The 18,310-nt window shown below is 42.6% G+C and overlaps 1 protein-coding gene across 4 annotated transcripts in view; it reads right to left on the bottom strand.

Moving 5' to 3' along the window:
• The window catches only part of GLRA2 (glycine receptor alpha 2), a 162,573-nt gene that overhangs the window by 38,254 nt on the left and 106,009 nt on the right, over window positions 1–18,310 (bottom strand). For all 4 annotated transcript variants that reach the window (XM_007070507.4, XM_007070506.4, XM_037900672.2 and 1 more), the window contains one exon: window positions 4,661–4,810. In XM_007070507.4, coding sequence (XP_007070569.2) covers window positions 4,661–4,810 — 150 coding nt within the window. The remainder of the gene's footprint in view (window positions 1–4,660; window positions 4,811–18,310) is intronic.

Genomic DNA, 18,310 nt, shown 5'->3' with positions numbered 1-18,310 from the left:
ACTGTGGTTTTTAATTTATCATTTAAATCAGCTTCTGTACCAAATGACTGGAGGAGAGCTAACGTGACGCCAATTTTTAAGAAGGGCTCCAGAGCTGATCCTGGCAATTACAGGCCGGTGAGCCTGACTTCAGTACTGGGCAAACTGGTTTGAACTATAGTAAAGAACAAAATTGTCATACACATTGGTGAATATGATTTGCTGGGGAAGAGTCAACATGTTTTTTTGTAAAGGGAAATCATGCCTCACCAATGTACTAGAATTCTTTGAGGGGGTCAACAAGCATGTGGACAAGGGGGAACCAGTGGATAAAGTGTACTTAGATTTTCAGAAAGCCTTTGACAAGGTCCCTCAGCAAAGAAAGCTGTCACAGGATAAGAGGGAAGGTCCTCTCATGGACTGGTAACTGGTTAAAAGATAGGAAACAAAGAGTAGAAATAAATGAATGGAGAGAGGTAAATAATGGCGTCCTACAGGGGTCTGTACTGGGACCAGTCCTATTCAACATATTCATAAATGATCTGGAAAAGGGATAAACAGTGAGGTGGCAAAATTTGCAGATGATACAAAACTACTCAAGATAGTTAAGTCCCAGGCAGACTGCGAAGAACTACAAAAGGATCTCTCAAAACTATGTGACTGGGCAACAAAATGGCTGATGACAATTCAATGTCGATAAATGCAAAGTAATGCAGATTGGAAAACATAATCCCAACTATACATATAAAATGATGGGGTCTGAATTAGCTGTTGCCACTCAAGAAAGAGATCTTGGAGTCACTGTGGATAGTTCTCTGAAAACATCCCCTCAATGCACAGTGGCAGTCAAAAAAGTGAACAGAATGCTGGGAATCATTAAGAAAGGGATAGATAATAGGACAGAAAATATCATATTGCCTCTATATAAATTCATGGTATGCTCACATCCTGAATACTGTGTGCAGGTGTGGTCGCCCCATCTCAAAAAAGATATACTGGGCTTGGAAAAGGCTCAGAAAAGGGCAACAAAAATGAGTTAGCGGTATGGAATGGCTTCTGTATGAGGAGAGATTAATAAGACTGGGACTATTCATCTTGGAAGAGAGACGACTAAGAGGGGATCTGATAGAGGTCTATAAAATCATGACTGGTATGGAGAAAGTAAATAAGGAAGTGTTATTTACTCCCTCTCATAACACAAGAACTAGGGGTCACCAAATGAAATTAACAGGCAGCAGGTTTAAAACAAACAAATGGAAGTATTTCTTCACACAACACAGAGTCTGTAGAACTCTTTGCCAGAGGATGTTGTGAAGGCCAAGACCATAACAGGGTTCAAAAAAGAACTAGATAAATTCATGGAGGTTAGGTCCATCAATGGCTATTAGCCGGGATGGGCAGGGATGGTTTCCCTAGCCTCTGTTTGCTAGAAGCTGGGAATGAGTGACGGGGAAAGAATCACTTGATGATTACCTGTTCTGTTGATTCCCTCTGGGGCACCTGGCATTGGCCACTGTCAGAAGACAGGATACTGGGCTAGATGGACCTTTGGTCTTCCCAGTATGGCCATTCTTACGTTCAAGATCTCTGCTTGGCAATCATCTACACTGTACAGATAGGTGATCAGCTGCCTCTTTGTCAGCATCTCCCCGGGAACTTGCTGGAGATCTTCACCTGGTGAACTGATGCTGCGCGGAGGAAGTGGCAGGCCTGGTGTGTGACTCTGGGGAATATGCAACATCTCCCGCTGGCCCAGTGAACATTCCCCAAGAGCAAACCACTGTGGTGGTTGTTCTCTGGACCCAGTTCATGGCTACAGATACCTTGATAATCAACTCCATTGGAGCCCAGCCTGCCAAAAAGTGGGGCCAAAAATACTGCAGAGGTACACAGCCTGTATATGGATGATCCTGGTCTTATGTGCAGTAGGGACAATTCCATCATGGAAATCCAGGAGAGATCTCTGTAGATTTTCCTTAGGAAAAAGGGAAATCAGACCCTATGTTGGCCTCATCTAGGTGTCTCCAAAAGGTTAAAAAGAACTGCACAGCAGAGCACCTACTTCAACTAGTTTTGCTATTTTGAGTGTGGTTTCCAGGAATGCACATTATGCTTGCCATATAAAGCAATTAATTTTACCTTGCAACGAGAACCTGACAATTCTCTTGTTATTGTCAGTTCTGTGTATGTCAGTTCTGTGTATGGTCACACCTGGGGCAAAAGCACTCTGTTCACATGGCAATGGCACTATTCAATCTTCTGAGTTGCATATGGAATCCAGGCTGGCTAATGGCTCCACCTGACAACAATCAGGTTATTGTATGATACAGGGAAGATAGCAGAAAGGGCTCACAGCAGGAGCTGCGTGGGTCTGCTCTGATCATGAAAGCTGATGCTTCTTCTATAACGCAGCAAAATCTCCTGAAATCACTTTTTTACTGACCTTGGTCAGAGTCAGAGGCATAAAACAATAGCCAGTTGTAGAGCAGAGATGAGCTGTGTTTTTGTTTTGGGAAACCAGCAACTCCAGGGAGGTTTAGATTCTGGTTCCATTTTATCTGCACCACCAGAGTTTTATAGGTCAGCCACCAGCACTGTATAATGAGCAATATCCCTAAAAGTATTTCTCCCTCCAGTGCTGAATTTATTACCCCCACCCCCACTTCTCACCCATAATCTGGGTCTGTCAGCTGCCAGTACATTACTGCAAAACTGCTAAAATAACACTCACTCTGGGTGGTGTATACTGTAAATATAAAAGGTTTCAGACCAACTGCTCCTCACAAAAGAACAACAATAAGAAAAAAAATCAGTAAACTGGTTTCTTTTTAATTCATGGTGTTCACAACCCAATAAACAAGAGTCGGAGCATGCTGAGAAGGAACACTGTAGGGTTTCAGGTTTAGGATGAATGTCATGTCAATCAAAGTGCATTTCACTACACGAACCTAGTTTTGTTGGAATACATTCATTTGAAAGATGAGATAAAAGAGATTTTTTCCGTCTCCAGGCACTGTCTACTCTCCTGTCTCCACTCACTACACAGTAAGTACATTTACAGGGGAAGCAGGCTACAGAATGCAAATGCACTTTTCCTGAGAAAATTGGGGATGACAGTGCCATGAATGTAGTGATGGGGTGGGGAGATAAAGATTGAGCACAAGGGGTCGAAATGTATAGCATAGAACAGCTTTTCATGCTGGGGATAGGACTGTATATTTCGCTGTGGCATTCAGCAAAGAGAACACAAGAGGTTACATGGGATGCCATGAAAACAGACTGTGCTGCAGATTTATGACATTGTTTTCACACCAAGTGTCTCTCTTGGTCCCTCTTTCTCTCTATGGTTTTACCCTTGAGTTTGAATTGTAAATCTGATTCACTTTCCTATATGTTGACGTCTCTTTGCTTCGCAAGCCATTCAAGTGCTGCACCAACTGGATGCTTTCATTCCCAAAAGTCACAGCCGGTGCCTGTCCCCAGATTGTCAGAACAGATAGCAGCAGTGAGAATGGAAATAGCACAACAGTGAAAGAAAAGAAAAGAAAAGAAAAGAAAAGCACAGTGAGAGAAGACCATCATGCAAAACCACATGGATCAATTCAAAAGGAAATAAATTGTGAAAGTCAAACAAACAAATAACAGTGGAAATAATAAAATAAAAAGGAAGTCTTAGAAACTTTATTCCTTGTTGTGAAACACTAGCATCACAGTTCCTAGGAAAGTCAAGCAAAACCAACCCAAATGGATAGCTGCTCTTGTCTCATTTGACATTCTTTTATTACAACAAAATATTTCCTGTATCTTTCACATTTGATTGATTTACAAGAATCAAATTAGCAAAGAGTAAAGACAGGTCATCACAGCAAGTGATCCTAGACCATAAGACTGGCCATACTGGGTCAGACCAAAGGCCCATCTAACCCAGTATCTTGTCTTCTGACAGTGGCCAATGCCAAGTGCCCCAGAGGGAATCAACAGAACAGGTAATCATCAAGTGATCCATCCTCAGTCGCCCATTCCCAACTTCTGGCAAACAGAGACTAGGGACACCATCCCTGCCCATCCTGGCTAATAGCCATTGATGAACCTATCCTCCATGAACATATCTAGTTCCTTTTTTAACCCTGTTATAGTCTTGGCCCTCACAACATCCTCTGGCAAAGAGTTCCACAAGTTGACTGTGCGTTGTGTCAAGAAAGAAGAGTATCACAACTACTGTATAACTACTGCTATTGTTGATCAATACACACACTTTTAGGGCTGTGTAGTTATAATATTGTCACTTGCTAATATTAGCCTGTTAACAACTCATTCCCCTCCAGAGAAGTCAGTCTTTCTCAAACTGGAATTACAGTACAAATAAAACAGCTTCTGCTGCCACCACATTACTCTTGGAAATAAAGGCCTCCAGTGGCAGCAATTCTGGCACATATGCCTGCAGATTTGGAATTGTATCTACAGCCTAATATATCTGGTATTTAACACACGAAGTCACAATTGCCTCAGGAAGTCTGGTTGGAGAATGAGACACACAGGATCGATGACCAATCCACTGACACCTATTTATAAGGGTAATGAACTGCAGCTGGAACCTGTTGCAAGTTTTCAACTCCTTTTATCTAGGAGTAATCAGTCACTGGAAAGGAAGCTTTAGAATGTGAGTCTAAAGTAGCTGTACCTTGTTTTGTCTCTTTTGTCTTCTTCTAAGCCTCAGAAACTCCTTGTGCTGCCTTGAAACAAAGTTGACTGCTGCATATTCCAGTAATGCAGCAAACACAAAGAGAAGGCACACAGCCATCCAGATGTCGATAGCTTTTACATAGGAGACCTAGAAGAAAACAGAAACAGAATGCCTGATAAGTCATGTATGGAATCACAGTCCTTCTTAAATAGGAGATTATTATTACAGAAAACATCTACGACTACAAACACAAACAGACTTCAACATAGCATAAGTTCCAGCTTTGTCTCCACGCTATGTCTAGAACATTATAAAGCACACTGACACACCTAGTGGCTGAACAATATACTTCAAAGTAAACATCTGCACTCAATAAGTACTCACAGTTGTCTGAATGACAGAACAGGTAAGGACACATCATATCTGTCTAACTCTTCAGTACTTTTAGTAGACACATTGGCCAATTCTCTGCAGTGGGTCCCTTTGCATATATTATCAAAGCTACTTTGTTTCTTTGCTGTTGGTCACCTTTTCACACTTCTAACAGGGCATGCCCATTTAATTTGTTTTTGCATATGAGCAGCTTCAGCCTTATGGGTCTGATTGAAAACCCATAGTGGTCTATGGGAGCATTTCCATTAATATCAGTGTGCTAAAGATGGCTCTATGCACAGAGGGCTTAGAAGGCCCTATGTGCAAAGGAATTAAATATTTTAAGAATTGCAGAAGGGATACAGGGCTTTGTCCTGAATGACACTGGGCAGCACGCAGAGAATTTCCGAGATTCTGAGCACTGCTACTTAGCATTCCCTGGAGGTTCACCTGCTGCCCTGAGCATATGAGTCTAGTCATGCCCGCCCCTGCAGTGTAGAGTGGCCAAACTGGATATGTCAGTAGGGTCAGATATGGCGGGGCTGGTATAAAGTTAGGAAACCAGGCATTTAAATTAGATGCAAAGCAGGTGTATTTGAAGTTGCAGGCCACACCCTTGTAGGAATGTTCAGCAGCAGTATTTAAGCACTCTGCAAAGCACAGTGCAAACTCCTCCATGTTCCAGGCAATCTGGAAAGCATGGGCCACAGGCTGAGATATATTAATAATCAAGCCACTATAATTTCTTCAAAAACATAGCTGTAATTGGCATTGTGATTGTTTGTTAGCATCTTTAAAGGTGCAGCTTGTTTTCATGTAGAAATACCTTAGTAATCACATTAGGAATGCACAAACACCTGGAATGTGCTGCCAGAGACATTGCATTGTGGGACATGAAGCCCCAAGGATCAGCATTTCTGATTGAGCAAATCTTGTGCTCATGTGCATAAGGCACTGAGGGCAACATAATAAAGGAACTCCTGAGTTAGCCTGCCTGCCACTTATATAGTGCTACTGTAAATTGTATCCACACAGTTGCTGAGCTAATTGGATTATTTTAACTCCACCTTGCTCAGCTGGAATCACGTGAGTAGCAACAGCAGTATACTTGATAGCTGTCCAACATCTGGCTGGGATGATTTAGTTGGGGTCAGCCCTGCTTTGAGCAGGGGGTTGGACTAGATGACCTCCTGCTGTCTATTCCAACCCTAATCTTCTATGATTCTATGATTCCCTTGACTCTGCATGACACAGCACTCAATGAGGACAAGAAAGCAATCACAATGTAATACTACATTAAAAAATGGCAAAAGTCCTATAATAGGGTAGCATCAATCCCTTCATTTCCAAAGCACTATGCATCATTCTACCTATGCAATCCTAGTAAGTGACTGATGTAGCTAAAAACCCATGTTATGCTTTGAAATCAACCTTTGTGCCTTTTTCCAAGTTCCCCAATACATGGAACAATCTCTAAGTCAGGCCCTTTCCCTCTGCTGGTTCAGATCCTTCTAAAGGATTCACTTCTTCTCCAGGCCCATACAAACGAACTCACGGCAGTCACTTTTTGTTGTTGTTGTTTTTTTGGCACCACAATGTAACGTAAGAGATCCCATTGGCTTCCTCCACTACAAGTCTATTTTCTCTTCCTTCAATTCTGCCCTATTCCTCACCAAACAGCACTATTTCTCCATCCTCCTTGACTTCCATACCCACAATCCCAGCTGTTTCTTTGCCACAGCCGGCATATGAGGTGGGATTGTTCCCTACTCGTGCCATTATCCATCTACAGTGAGCTAATGCCCCAAGGTAATTCCTGGACACGAAAATCACAGTGGTTACCTTTGAAAACTTTCCACTTTTGCCCTTGATATCTAGTTCAATTTACCTCAGCATTTCCTGTAATTCCTTATATAGGAAATACTGCAAATTCTGAGGAAATATTTTCTCTCTCTCTAGTGTAATTGAAAAGGTTTGGATTTTTTTAAGAGTGACCTCCAGAAAACCTTTAAAAAGTCCTAGCACATTGGCTCACCCTACTCTATAGAGTATTTTAAGAATTTGATGTTTGGAACCATCGTCTTGTTCAGTTTTATCACATTCAGGAAGTCCATTAAGCATTTCTTGTATTTTTCTTTCTTTAACTCACTCAATTGCCATGTACCTTATGTTGCAGAGCTTCCCCTCTAGTGACTTTTTTAGAGAGTTAATGGCTCCCTACCAATCACACCATAAATGATATAAATTATTCAGATGCTCTGTAAATGTTTTAGGATGAGTTAATGAGGAAAGTTTTTCAGAATGAGGTCTGTCTGCACCAAGAACCAGACATGATAAGGCTGAGCATAACAAATGTGACAGAAGGATTCCTCTTCCTTTTTAGCATTTACACCTTTCTTATCTTCACTTAGTTGATATTTGGCCAAACTATACTGTACATATGAAGGACTAATTTTTGCTCTGACATATTTCTGCAAAACCCAAAACTCCATTCATTGGAGTTCCCTAAGTTGTAAATCAGCACAGAATTTGGTCCTTTAAAAATGTTTCTTCAAATTAATCCCTCCAACCTCTTAATCATTTTAATTTTAATTCACTGAATTTCCTCCATTTTATATCTTGCTAACTGTATGCAAGTACCATAAACTGAAGGCAGCATTCTTCTTGGTTGAATGTGGGAGAAAGAATGGTCTTGGATCTTGTGGTTAAGGCATTGTTCTATCATTCACTGACTTGTCATTCATGCATCAATCCAGATGAGAGTTCAATTTCTGGCTCAGGACAGATCTCCTGTGTGACTTTGGGCAAATCATTTAGTCTCCCTGACTCAGTTCAGTAGACGGTAAACTGGGGATTAAAGATACTTCCTTTTCTCCCAGGTGAGATGTGAGAGTAACTGCATTAATGATAGTAAGTGCTTAGATGCTGTAGTGATGAGAACCATATAAATACCTGCATTATTAGATAGAATCGCATCAAAAACATACTCTCGGATTTGTGATATGAAGTATAAAATCATGTTAGGTCTTGTTTTTGCAGCATCTCACACTGAATGCCGAAATTTTTAGAAAGCTAAATTTTCATCCAGTGGGAAATTTTGACATTTTGAAATTAGTTTCTGGTCCAAATTGGAAAATGTCACAGAATGAAAAATTCTAAAAAGTTTCAAATTGGAAAAGTGGCACTTTTGATCAAAACTAAACAAAAACAGTTAAGTCAATTAACATTTCAGTACAAAATGATAACATTTTATGTCATTTCTTTTTAGGTTTTAAAAACCTAAATGACATTTTGTGTGACAACAAAACAAAAATTGTTGTTTTGTTTCAAAACATCAATTTGCAATGAAAATTTACCTTTCCACATTTCTTTCCACAAAAAATCAACAATTTCCACTGGAACTGACAATTTGCTTAATTCTTTGGTTTTAATGAAACCATATTTTCCTCACAGAAAAACTTTCTGAATGAAAAATTTCAGTCAGCTATGTTTGCAAGCTGTCATAGGGTGACTGCCCCGTTTAAAAGGAAGCAGGGTTCAGTTTACCTGTGATTAATAAACTGCCTCCCAGTTGGGGTTAAAAGAACGCAACAGGATCTTATAAAGGAAGAGCAAGGAGACGGACAAGAGAGAGTTACCTCACAATAGACTGAGTGAGATAGACAGAGAAGGGCAGGTGAGAGCTGCCTGAGGAGGAAAGGAGAGACCCAAGGGAGAAACAGGAGCAGAGAGGAGAGTGGGTACGAGCTGTTAGGAAGAACAAAAGGTTGATTTGGAGGAATGGCCAGGCTGGGGAAACCCTGCTGAGTTACAGGAGAGTTGTGAAGAGACCCTGAGAAACAAGGGGAAGAACCAGCTTGGTTAGGAGAAGGTGAGCCCAACTCAGGAGGGTTGATGCTAGAGGGGTAGGACTCACAGGCAGGAAGCAGGCCTGAGTGGAGGGCTGCACAAAACTGAGCCCAGATCAAGGACATTCCCTGAGCATGGGCAGGATTCACAGGTAGGGATGTCTGTCTGAGTGAGTGGATGTCTCAGTCATGGGATACCTGACTTGGGGCTACATACCAGCCAAGAGTTGCAGGAAAGAAGTAAATCTGGGAGCTCTCAGGTGGATGGCCTGGAGAGTGGAGCCCTGGAACAAGGGCAAAAAGAGTCTGAGAACAGACTGGAGATGGACTCATGGAAGGGTGAGCTGGAAATTATGTCCTGGGAGAGGGCATGGAAAATGGCTGTGATTGTATCAGTTGAAGGTTGGGGGTTTGGAAGACTGGTTTTATCATGAGGGTTCTGTAGATGATTGTATATGCACAGGAATAAACTGTACCTAGAAGCAGGCTTTTAAATTGGACACAGAGAGATTATATTTCTTTTAAGGCTGAACCATGGGGACACAGAGATGGGTACACCTGTCGTAATAACTATACTCCTGCATAGTAACTGTACTTATTTTGGGCCTAATGTATTAACTTGTATTTTCCCAATCTGAATCTTATTTTGTTAATTCAAGTCCATGTTCCTAACCTCCCTGATATTTTGTGCTAGTCTCTGTCTTTGCAATACTTTCCAGGTTATCGTCATTTGTACCCTGCAATTTCAAAAGCCAGATTCTCTGGGTGATAGCCAGCATAAAATGAAGCATAACTGAAGATAAATATGGCTGTCCCTGCTTATGCCAGTACTGAAATTTGGCATCAAGTATGTACTGGATTTGCCTTAGTAAATGCATTAGCCTAGACAATCCCCTCCAATATTAAAACTCATGGGATGGAACTCTGTGAGAAAATCTCCACGAAGATCACTTGCAGAGTTCTGTTCCACTGGGGGTGCTGGGACCTACCCCCAAACCTGGCTGATCCTGCAGGATGAAGGAAGGACAGGACCATCCATGGTGTAGATCCTGTACCACAACACCAACTCTAGCCCTCAGAAGCCCCCTCTCTCTCCAGCAGTGCAGCTTCACTATCAGAGTCCTCCTGGGCATGCTAGTCCTGGAGCATGATAACTGCAACTTTTAACTTTAAAATTCTTGTAAATCAGTGTAGTGTGCACTGCAGAGATAGCTACAGCAGTCAAGAACTGCCTAAACTTAAGAACTTAAACTGATTTTCAGAAGTGCCAAATACCCTCACTCTCAATAAAGTCAACACTTACTTAGGTACTCACATACGAAAACGTAGGCCCTACATTTTAAGTTGCTAGGTAGAAATGGACACGGGTAGAAAGACCACAGATGAAAACAACTGTGAAAGATGAAATAGAAGATACAACACCATGGTCTGCTTCAGGAAACAAAGACTGCTAATAGGATTTTGAAACAAAAACACCATTGTTAAAAATCATACACAGAGCAACATGCTGACACTAACGTCCACTGCAAAAATGTATTAACTTGAGAGGTACAATTTGACCAAGATCATGGCAAGTATTCATCTTGAGAGATAATATACTTAAACATTTATAAGATTCACTGAAACAAGAAATCTGTACATGCATTGTTATATACATTCTGAAACATCAGTAAATCTCTTTGCTGTGGTCACTAATTTCTGAAATGTCCATTTTGAAAAAATTAAATTAACTTAAGTCCAGAAAATACTTTATTTTCCTCTGAAGAACCAAGCAGAATATGTGCATTTACTTATTCTATCTGATTGGGTCATCTGAGGTGAATAATAATCTGCATTCAACTCAGCAGCTGCCAGCTAGGGTGCTGTCAGTACCTTTACTACCTGGTTGGGTAGAATTGCTCCAGAGCTCAGGATTCTTTGACCTTTGAATAGCATGACCTCGTGCATGGCTCTTTTTAAAATTATGAGAATTTAGAATAAATGAACCCCGTTCTTCCATGTAAGCCAAATAATAACCACAAAATTGAAAACTGATAATGTAGTTGTTGTGACTGATACCAGGTGTGGGTATGTATACGTGTATTTATTGTTTTTTCTACTTCATAGCACGAAAATAGTGCTGTAGGGAACTACAGTACGCTCTAACACACAGTTACCATACTGTAGTTTCTATGGTAGTCACAACTAAGCAAACCATTAAAAGTGATCCAGTTCACTGAAACAAACAAGAAGAACCTAAATTTAGAAAAAATATGCCATGGGCAATACCCTTTTAAACTCTTGAGCTCTGTTTGTGACTAGACTAAAGACTCGTGTATTTCCTCCCCCTCATTCTGCTCCTCCTCTTCCGTAAATTGTAGACTTCCTCCAAGGCATAATTTGGAGATAAAAGGCATTTGCTTATTTTTGTGACTGTCAGTCTCTCTGTATTAGTAATAGATAAATTAAACAAGTCCTTTGGTTAGTGACAATTGCCCTACCAACATTAACAACAACATCAGATTAAACAATTGAGCATGGGGAAATCAGATGCCCCATTACATTACGCTCACTCTTGACCACACATACTGTCTTCCTAATCTGATACTTGAGCATACGCTTATGGTTTTGGAGGGGTTAAGCATCATCATTCTTAGATGTAAGCCTGTCTGATTCTTTTGGCATTATATTCAGTATTGCTACCTCCATCAGATCAAAACATATAAGCCAGGCAAGTTTGTTCTTTGTGGGTAGTTGAAGAATTTTTAGATAAAGATCATGTGACAAAAAGTATCTGAATGTGCACCCTATCAAATTATCCTCTTCCTATATTTGGAAAAAAAAGACTGGCAAAAATGATATTATGAGGGGCTTGCATTACCACAGAATCGAACTAACTGGCCAAGGGTCTGCAACCTGGGTTGCATGCCTCTGAGATCAAACCAGGCCCAAACAACCCAAAGCAGATTTGAGACCATAAACAACCAACCCACATGATATTTTTCCTGTTTACAGTATGCTGGGTTGAATGACTCAATCAATTCATTTTTCAATTTCAGAGCAGTATTTGTAATCAAGAGCTAATTGTCCTGGATGGTCTGAGATGTCTGACCCAGAAACTTGTTTCTTTTCTGCTTTTTAATTAAAGTTAATTATGATCCATGTATTATGTATTTACAAACCTAGAGAGAATAAGTTCAGCCTTTGGAATGAAGAAGCAGAAAACCGGTTGACTGGGAGTATATTCTCCCCTCAGTGCACATGCGTAACCCCCGGAAGTGCTCATGAGCACTATGCACTTGCATCCAGGGTAGAGCAGAACAGATAGTACCACATTTTATATTCATTTTCTCTGATGATGCTGATTGACCAGAATGACTTTCTGAAACACTGATGCTAACACAGCAGATCAGAATGCAGTGGTCTCCTATGCTGTTAGGGATATAAAGTAGCCTATTGACTTCCGGTTCAAATTTGCAGGGATTTGGATGTTTGGAAGCAGAGCCAAGTGATAGGGCTTCGTCTGGAAGTGGCAAACTTTGGGTAAAACTCCATTCTCACCTCTGCTTTCTGACCTGTACTATAATATTTTCATCTGACTCTACGTTCTCATTTGTACTCTATTGCCAAGGGCTTTGTCTGCTTGAAACTGTGCTACCACAAAGCAAGGCTCAGGGAAGGAATCCTCAGCTGCAACCTACATTGCAGGGCCAGGTATTTAGCATAGGTGGCCTGACCATGACAATTGCTGAGGCTGATGAGAGGGGAATAGCAAAGAGACATGCGCATGTGTAAGCGGGGGAATAGTCCCACTACTGTGGGGAACTTTCCTGGCTTCTGCACTACCCTGGTGAAGTGGGCTAGCGAAAGGATCTGAGTCCTCGCTCCCACTTCCTTTATCCAAAGTGCCCTTGAGGACTCCCATTCCACTCTCCTGTCTGGTAACCCCAACAAGGGTGGGCCCAGGATTCCTGGGGGGGCTCAACCCCCAACCCTGCTGTGGTCACCTAGGACAGGGGCTAGGGTGTCCCCACTCTGGGGTACTCTCTCTGCACTGGGCACTTCCTTGATCTGATCATTACATACCATTTAAAGCAAATGCAAGTTATTTAATCAACAATTAATTTAAAAAAGAATAAGGAAAAATGGGAAAGGTTAAAGGAAACACATCACCCCGCTCTGTGGCAGGGAACATCACAAACAGTGTCTCTGGAATGTCAGGGCAGTTCACAGTCTGTTCCTTGTAAGTCCCAGGCCTCCTTCTCAGGCCCTGGCTGTGCTGCAGGGATGCTGTGGGTTGGACACTCGCTCTGGTGGTGGCCACACGCTCTCAGGCTCTAGGTGGCAGGGCCCTCCTTCCCAGCGTTTGCCCCTCCCTGTCGGGGTTACCAATCCCCCTCCGAGTCTGGCCTGTAGAGCCTCCTGGCTGAGGCGTCTCCCTGTGCTGGGCCCAGTGCCCAGGGTCCCCCTCGATCTCCCCAGCTGCTCACTGCACCCAGCTCTGGACTGCTCCAGCCCCAGCTGCACCACTGGGTCTCAGCGCTGCTGCTGCTGCTGCTGCTCTTCTTCTAGCTCCCTGGGCTGCTCCTCTGGCCCCTCTGCCTCTGGTTGCTGCAGCTCTGCTTCCAGGACAGGTCTGCTCTGCAGGCTGCTTCTGTGACTCTACTCCCAGCACTGACCCGCTTCCTGGGCTGCTTTTCTGGCCCCTCTGGCTCTGGTTGCTGCAGCTCTGCTCCCTGGACAGGGTCTGCTCTCTCTGGGCTGCTTTTCTGGCCCCTCTGGATCTGGCACGGCTCTGCTCCCCAGCTCAGCTCGGGCCCCTGCTTTCTCCTTAGCTCGGCCCCACTCTGTCTGACCCAGGCAAATCAAGCTCACATGGAGGATGGGGCCTCCTGACTCCCTGATTAGCCTGCCCGCCCTGTCATTCAGGATGACCTGGAGCATTGGCCTCTCTCCCCATTGTTCCTGGGGACTGTCAGTCTCAGGGTCCTGATTCCCCATTGACCCTTCCCCCTTTTAGTACTGGGAGCTAGCAACTAAAACACCCCCACTTAATGTTAGTAAGGGGGCAACAGTTCCCTTACACATGCTCCTCCTCCATGAAGGATGTTTGGTGTCTGTTGCACAGAGGCCCATTAACATGCATTCATTTATAGGGATCACATCTATTTTCTCCCTTCCACATTCCAGAGTAATAAATAAGTCACTTTTTGTGGCATAAGGATCCCTTGGCTGGGTTCTTGGTAGCCCCCACCCCCGCACGACAGAAATGCATGATTAAACAGAGAGGCCAGTGCTTCAAGATTTGATCCTTTGTTCCTCACCCACTGGCTGCTGCTAAACATACCAGGTGTGTGATAATATTCTGTATTTCCTGCAGCCAAAGTTCCAGCTTAATGAGCTTCTTACCTCTGGATTGGAAAAGCCCGTATCTGAATATCACCAAGCTGTAAAAGTGTCTGCAGGGGCTCCTCTCCACAGATGGAGGCAATCCAAAAGTACAGCTGTGAGCTTATGAGCAGGATTTTGCAGTTCCCTCAATGAAGAGTTGTCTTAGGAACTGTAGGACCACAGCATTGTAACCAGGGCTGGGGGAAATGGTTTGCATGGGAATCTGACCACACATGATCAAGACATGTTCAAGTCTGCTGAACCCGAACAAGGAAAGCTTAAGTTTACTTGATGTTTGCAGTATAACTTCATTATATTGCAGCACAAACTCTCAGTGCAAACAAGGCTGGAGACAAGCCACCCACTCTCTGCACTCCCGTGTTTGGTGAAGAGTGTATTCCGCTGCTCAGGGAAAATACAGCATTCAGGGTCAGGCTCGCTGAACGCTGCAGTACACACAAAACCCCTCCAGGTTCCCTTACCTCTACTTGTAAAGTGGCAGACCTGTGCTGTTACATCTAACATATTGGGTTGTCAATGCAGGTTGGCCAGTGCTGTGCCACTTGCTGAGAGTACATACCATCTCACAGAGCACAAAGTCAAGACCCCCAGCTACTCATGTACCACCTATGGAGTTCGTAAGTGTTTCCATTGCTTTTCTTCTCTACAGTCCCTGGGCTACAGTTTTACTAAGCAAGAAGAAAGATGTTTTGCTCACCAAGACTATGATTCACCATTGCCCTGCAATGCCAACATAAAGAGCAACTAAATATCTTTGGCGCAAGAGATTCTCCAAGGGAGCCAGAGAGTCAACTTTGTGCCTCGCTCCCCACAGTAGGCTCAAGGGACAAGTCAGAGCAGGCATGGACTGGGCAGGGGGTATGTCGAGTGCATAAGAGGGATGGGCCAGGGCATTCTTATGTCCAGGTGATTCTGCAATGGCTCTTCGGGCTATTGCAGTCAGAGGGTAACTCAGAAGAACGTCAGGGCTGACCTAACCTGTGCCAGGTAAGAAAATGGCTTTGGTTGCCCTGGAATTGGGCACAAGCTGCCTCCCATTTGCCTGCTCAGGGATCAATGAAGGCCTGAAGTTTTACCAGCAGCGTAATGAGTCACTTTAACTCTTTCTTTAACTTTCAACACTTTTAAAAAGCTCAGAAAACACACTGCACAGCGTTTTAAATCATGTACCTCAGGTTTTGAAATCGTAACTCGTTCCTGACATTTTAAAACACATTTGTTTGCTAGAAAATTCTGTTCACAGGACACGCTAATTTTGGTACAGAAGATGACAAATGTTAATTGTGAGCAGGTGTCATGCCCACCCTACTTCCGGGGCATTGGTTTTTATTGGTAAATCAAACAACAACAGCAGGACCTCACCCTGAGTTTTCTCGCCAACACCAGTTGGCCCTATGGTTTCCTGCAGCACCAATCTCTTTCTGCCTCTAGTTCCTTCTGACCAGAGAAAAGGTTCACACCCACCTCTCTGGTAGCCCGCTGAAGTTTATAAGCCACATCTTCCATAATAAATCATCAGAATTAGCCGCAACATGCAGCGTTCTAATTCCTGAATGGACCAAAGAAGAGTCCTGTATCTCTATGCAAAATTGTAGAACATACCACCCTGGTACAGAATATTTTTATTATAATGTATATATTAAAGATAAGTATATCTGAAAAATTCTTGTTTAAAAATAATTACCCTGCTAGCAAATTGAAGAGAGGAGTGACACATGGCTAGAAACATGAAGAGAAAAACTTAAACGCTATATTTAAAAGATAACTTTATGGCTGATAAGTTATTAATAGATGTCAGGAATTTCAGTAACCCTTCCTCTATCATTCTTTATCAGAGCTGCAGTGAAGTGTTTGCCTTGTTGTTGAACCCTAGTAAATGCTTCTCACATAAGCTGACATTTACTCACCTGCCATTACAAGTGCACAGTGCTTGTAATGAAAAACAAATAAATTAAAAATCAGGCCACCAAGCCAGAAGAAGATCCAAAGAAATAAAACCTCCTGCATGAAAGAACATCACATTGGCAGGGAGTAGACTATACTTAGTGGTTATTTAAATAACAATGCTCAGAATTTCTATAGCTCTTCCTACCAAGGGTCTTACAGCAATTTACAAACATTAATGATGCCTCATATTATCTCTACATGAGAAGAAAGTAGTATTAGCCCCATTTTACAGATGGGAAAACCAAGATAGAGATTATTACTAAACAACTGGCCCAGCTCCACACAGAGAGTCAGCAACACAGCTGGGAATAGAATACCAGCTTTCTTGCCTGTCAGAAGAGTGCTTTAAACACAGGGCTATCCTCACCATCCAGCTACAATTTGCTGAGCACAACTTTTAGGAATTCTGGGGATCTGCTGAAACCCAGGGTAACTTTCATGGTGAGATTTCTGCATCATGAACTTATTCCAAATGGGATTTGGGAGAAAATTAGTATTTGTGAGGTAAGCAATCCCAGATTACAAGAGGGAAAGGAACCCTCAACATTAAAATGTTCAGTGCTTTTTAATTGTTTATGATAGTTTTTTCTATGCTATGACATGAGACCAGTCAAGCAGTAAAGAGATATTCAAAAGGACTTTCCATTTTTTTAAGCACAGACTACAGTAACACTTAAGTGCTTCTTTCCTCACACCCAGCTGCAGGAGATATATGTTGCATAAGGTCTTATTTTCAATGTAATTTTTATTTTGTAAACATATTTGTCAGATTCACAACACTTTTCCTTCCTAAAAAGCGCCTTGAACCGAATGCTGTTCCAACAACCAAACCTTTGATTACAGTTCAGGATGCTTAAGTGCAGGACCTGCTGACACAATCACTTAACAGCAAGGAAATATCCATGTAAGGGAAGTTTTTTAACATAATGCCTTAACACCCACATGTGGCAACCAGTTGCACAGACATGGACCTCCACCTGCAACTCTCTTGTTCTTCAGCATATAAAGACAAACATTGCACACACCAAATTCGTCTAATTCACACTCTAACACAAAACCCATAATACCAACCTGATCATTAACATGCATTTGTTGTAAACATGTGCATTGGGCTGTTGTCTGATATTATATGTTCCTGGGCAAAGTCTAAGGTCTGAGTTCAGATTCTATGTTAGGATGTCAGTGGGAGGAATTCTGGTGTGTGCTTTGTGCTTCTTTATGTGTTTTAATGTGGGGGGAGGGAAAAGAAAGGTTAGAAATGTTATAAAAGGAAAAGCAGCAGGATTGGAACATGGATAAAAGTGTAGACAAGAGAGATGGAAGAATCAAAGGTGATCCCGCACAATGTGGGCCCGAGTGAAAGGAGAGATGATGGTGTTGAAAAAATCATGTTCTCCTTCCTCATGAAAACATTACTTTTTGCAAAAGCCCACTCAAGTCACTCATGAGTACATTTGATCTGATGATCTGTAAGTAAGTTTGCTCCCTCACATCTCTACTCCTTTCCCCACCTCAGTCCAAAGGGTTTCTCCCTCCCCCAACAGCCCCAACTCCTCTCAACAGGTGCTCTCCTCCTCTCCATCTGGAGGCTGCAATGACGAAGAGAAGGTAGCTAAGCAGAAGAAGAGAACTTCATTACTCTTTCTTCTCTGCCCAGTGGCCCCCTTCGTATCTTCTTCTGGTCCCTTGCAGGTTTAATGACTGACCACACCTACATCCATGTAATCTATCTAGCTACTATATGAGCCCCCTTCACTTTAGTGCAAGAGCTCCTCTCCTTTCATAATGTGTTTCTCAAAAATCTGAGGAGGAAGGCAGAGGCAAAATCTTCTCATTCCCCAGCATGCAATGGGGCAACAGCTGGAGATATTCAACCTCTTCAACCTAGAGGACCTATCTTCTGCTCTCTTCTTTTTTCTCAGTTGGCTGGACTAGCTTCAGCATGATGTCTCTGTCTTTGCAGCAGCTCCTGTTGTCCTAAAGACAGCAGGAGGCACCATAGAGAGAGAGAGAGAGAGAGAGAGAGAGAGAGAGACCCAGTCTGCTGCTAGTGCTGATGGCTGATAGATTGCCACCTCCTTTATTTCCT

This window comes from Chelonia mydas, chromosome 1, assembly GCF_015237465.2.
Source record: "Chelonia mydas isolate rCheMyd1 chromosome 1, rCheMyd1.pri.v2, whole genome shotgun sequence".
NCBI lineage: Eukaryota > Metazoa > Chordata > Testudines > Cheloniidae > Chelonia > Chelonia mydas.
This window is presented reverse-complemented; position numbering and strand designations above follow the sequence as displayed.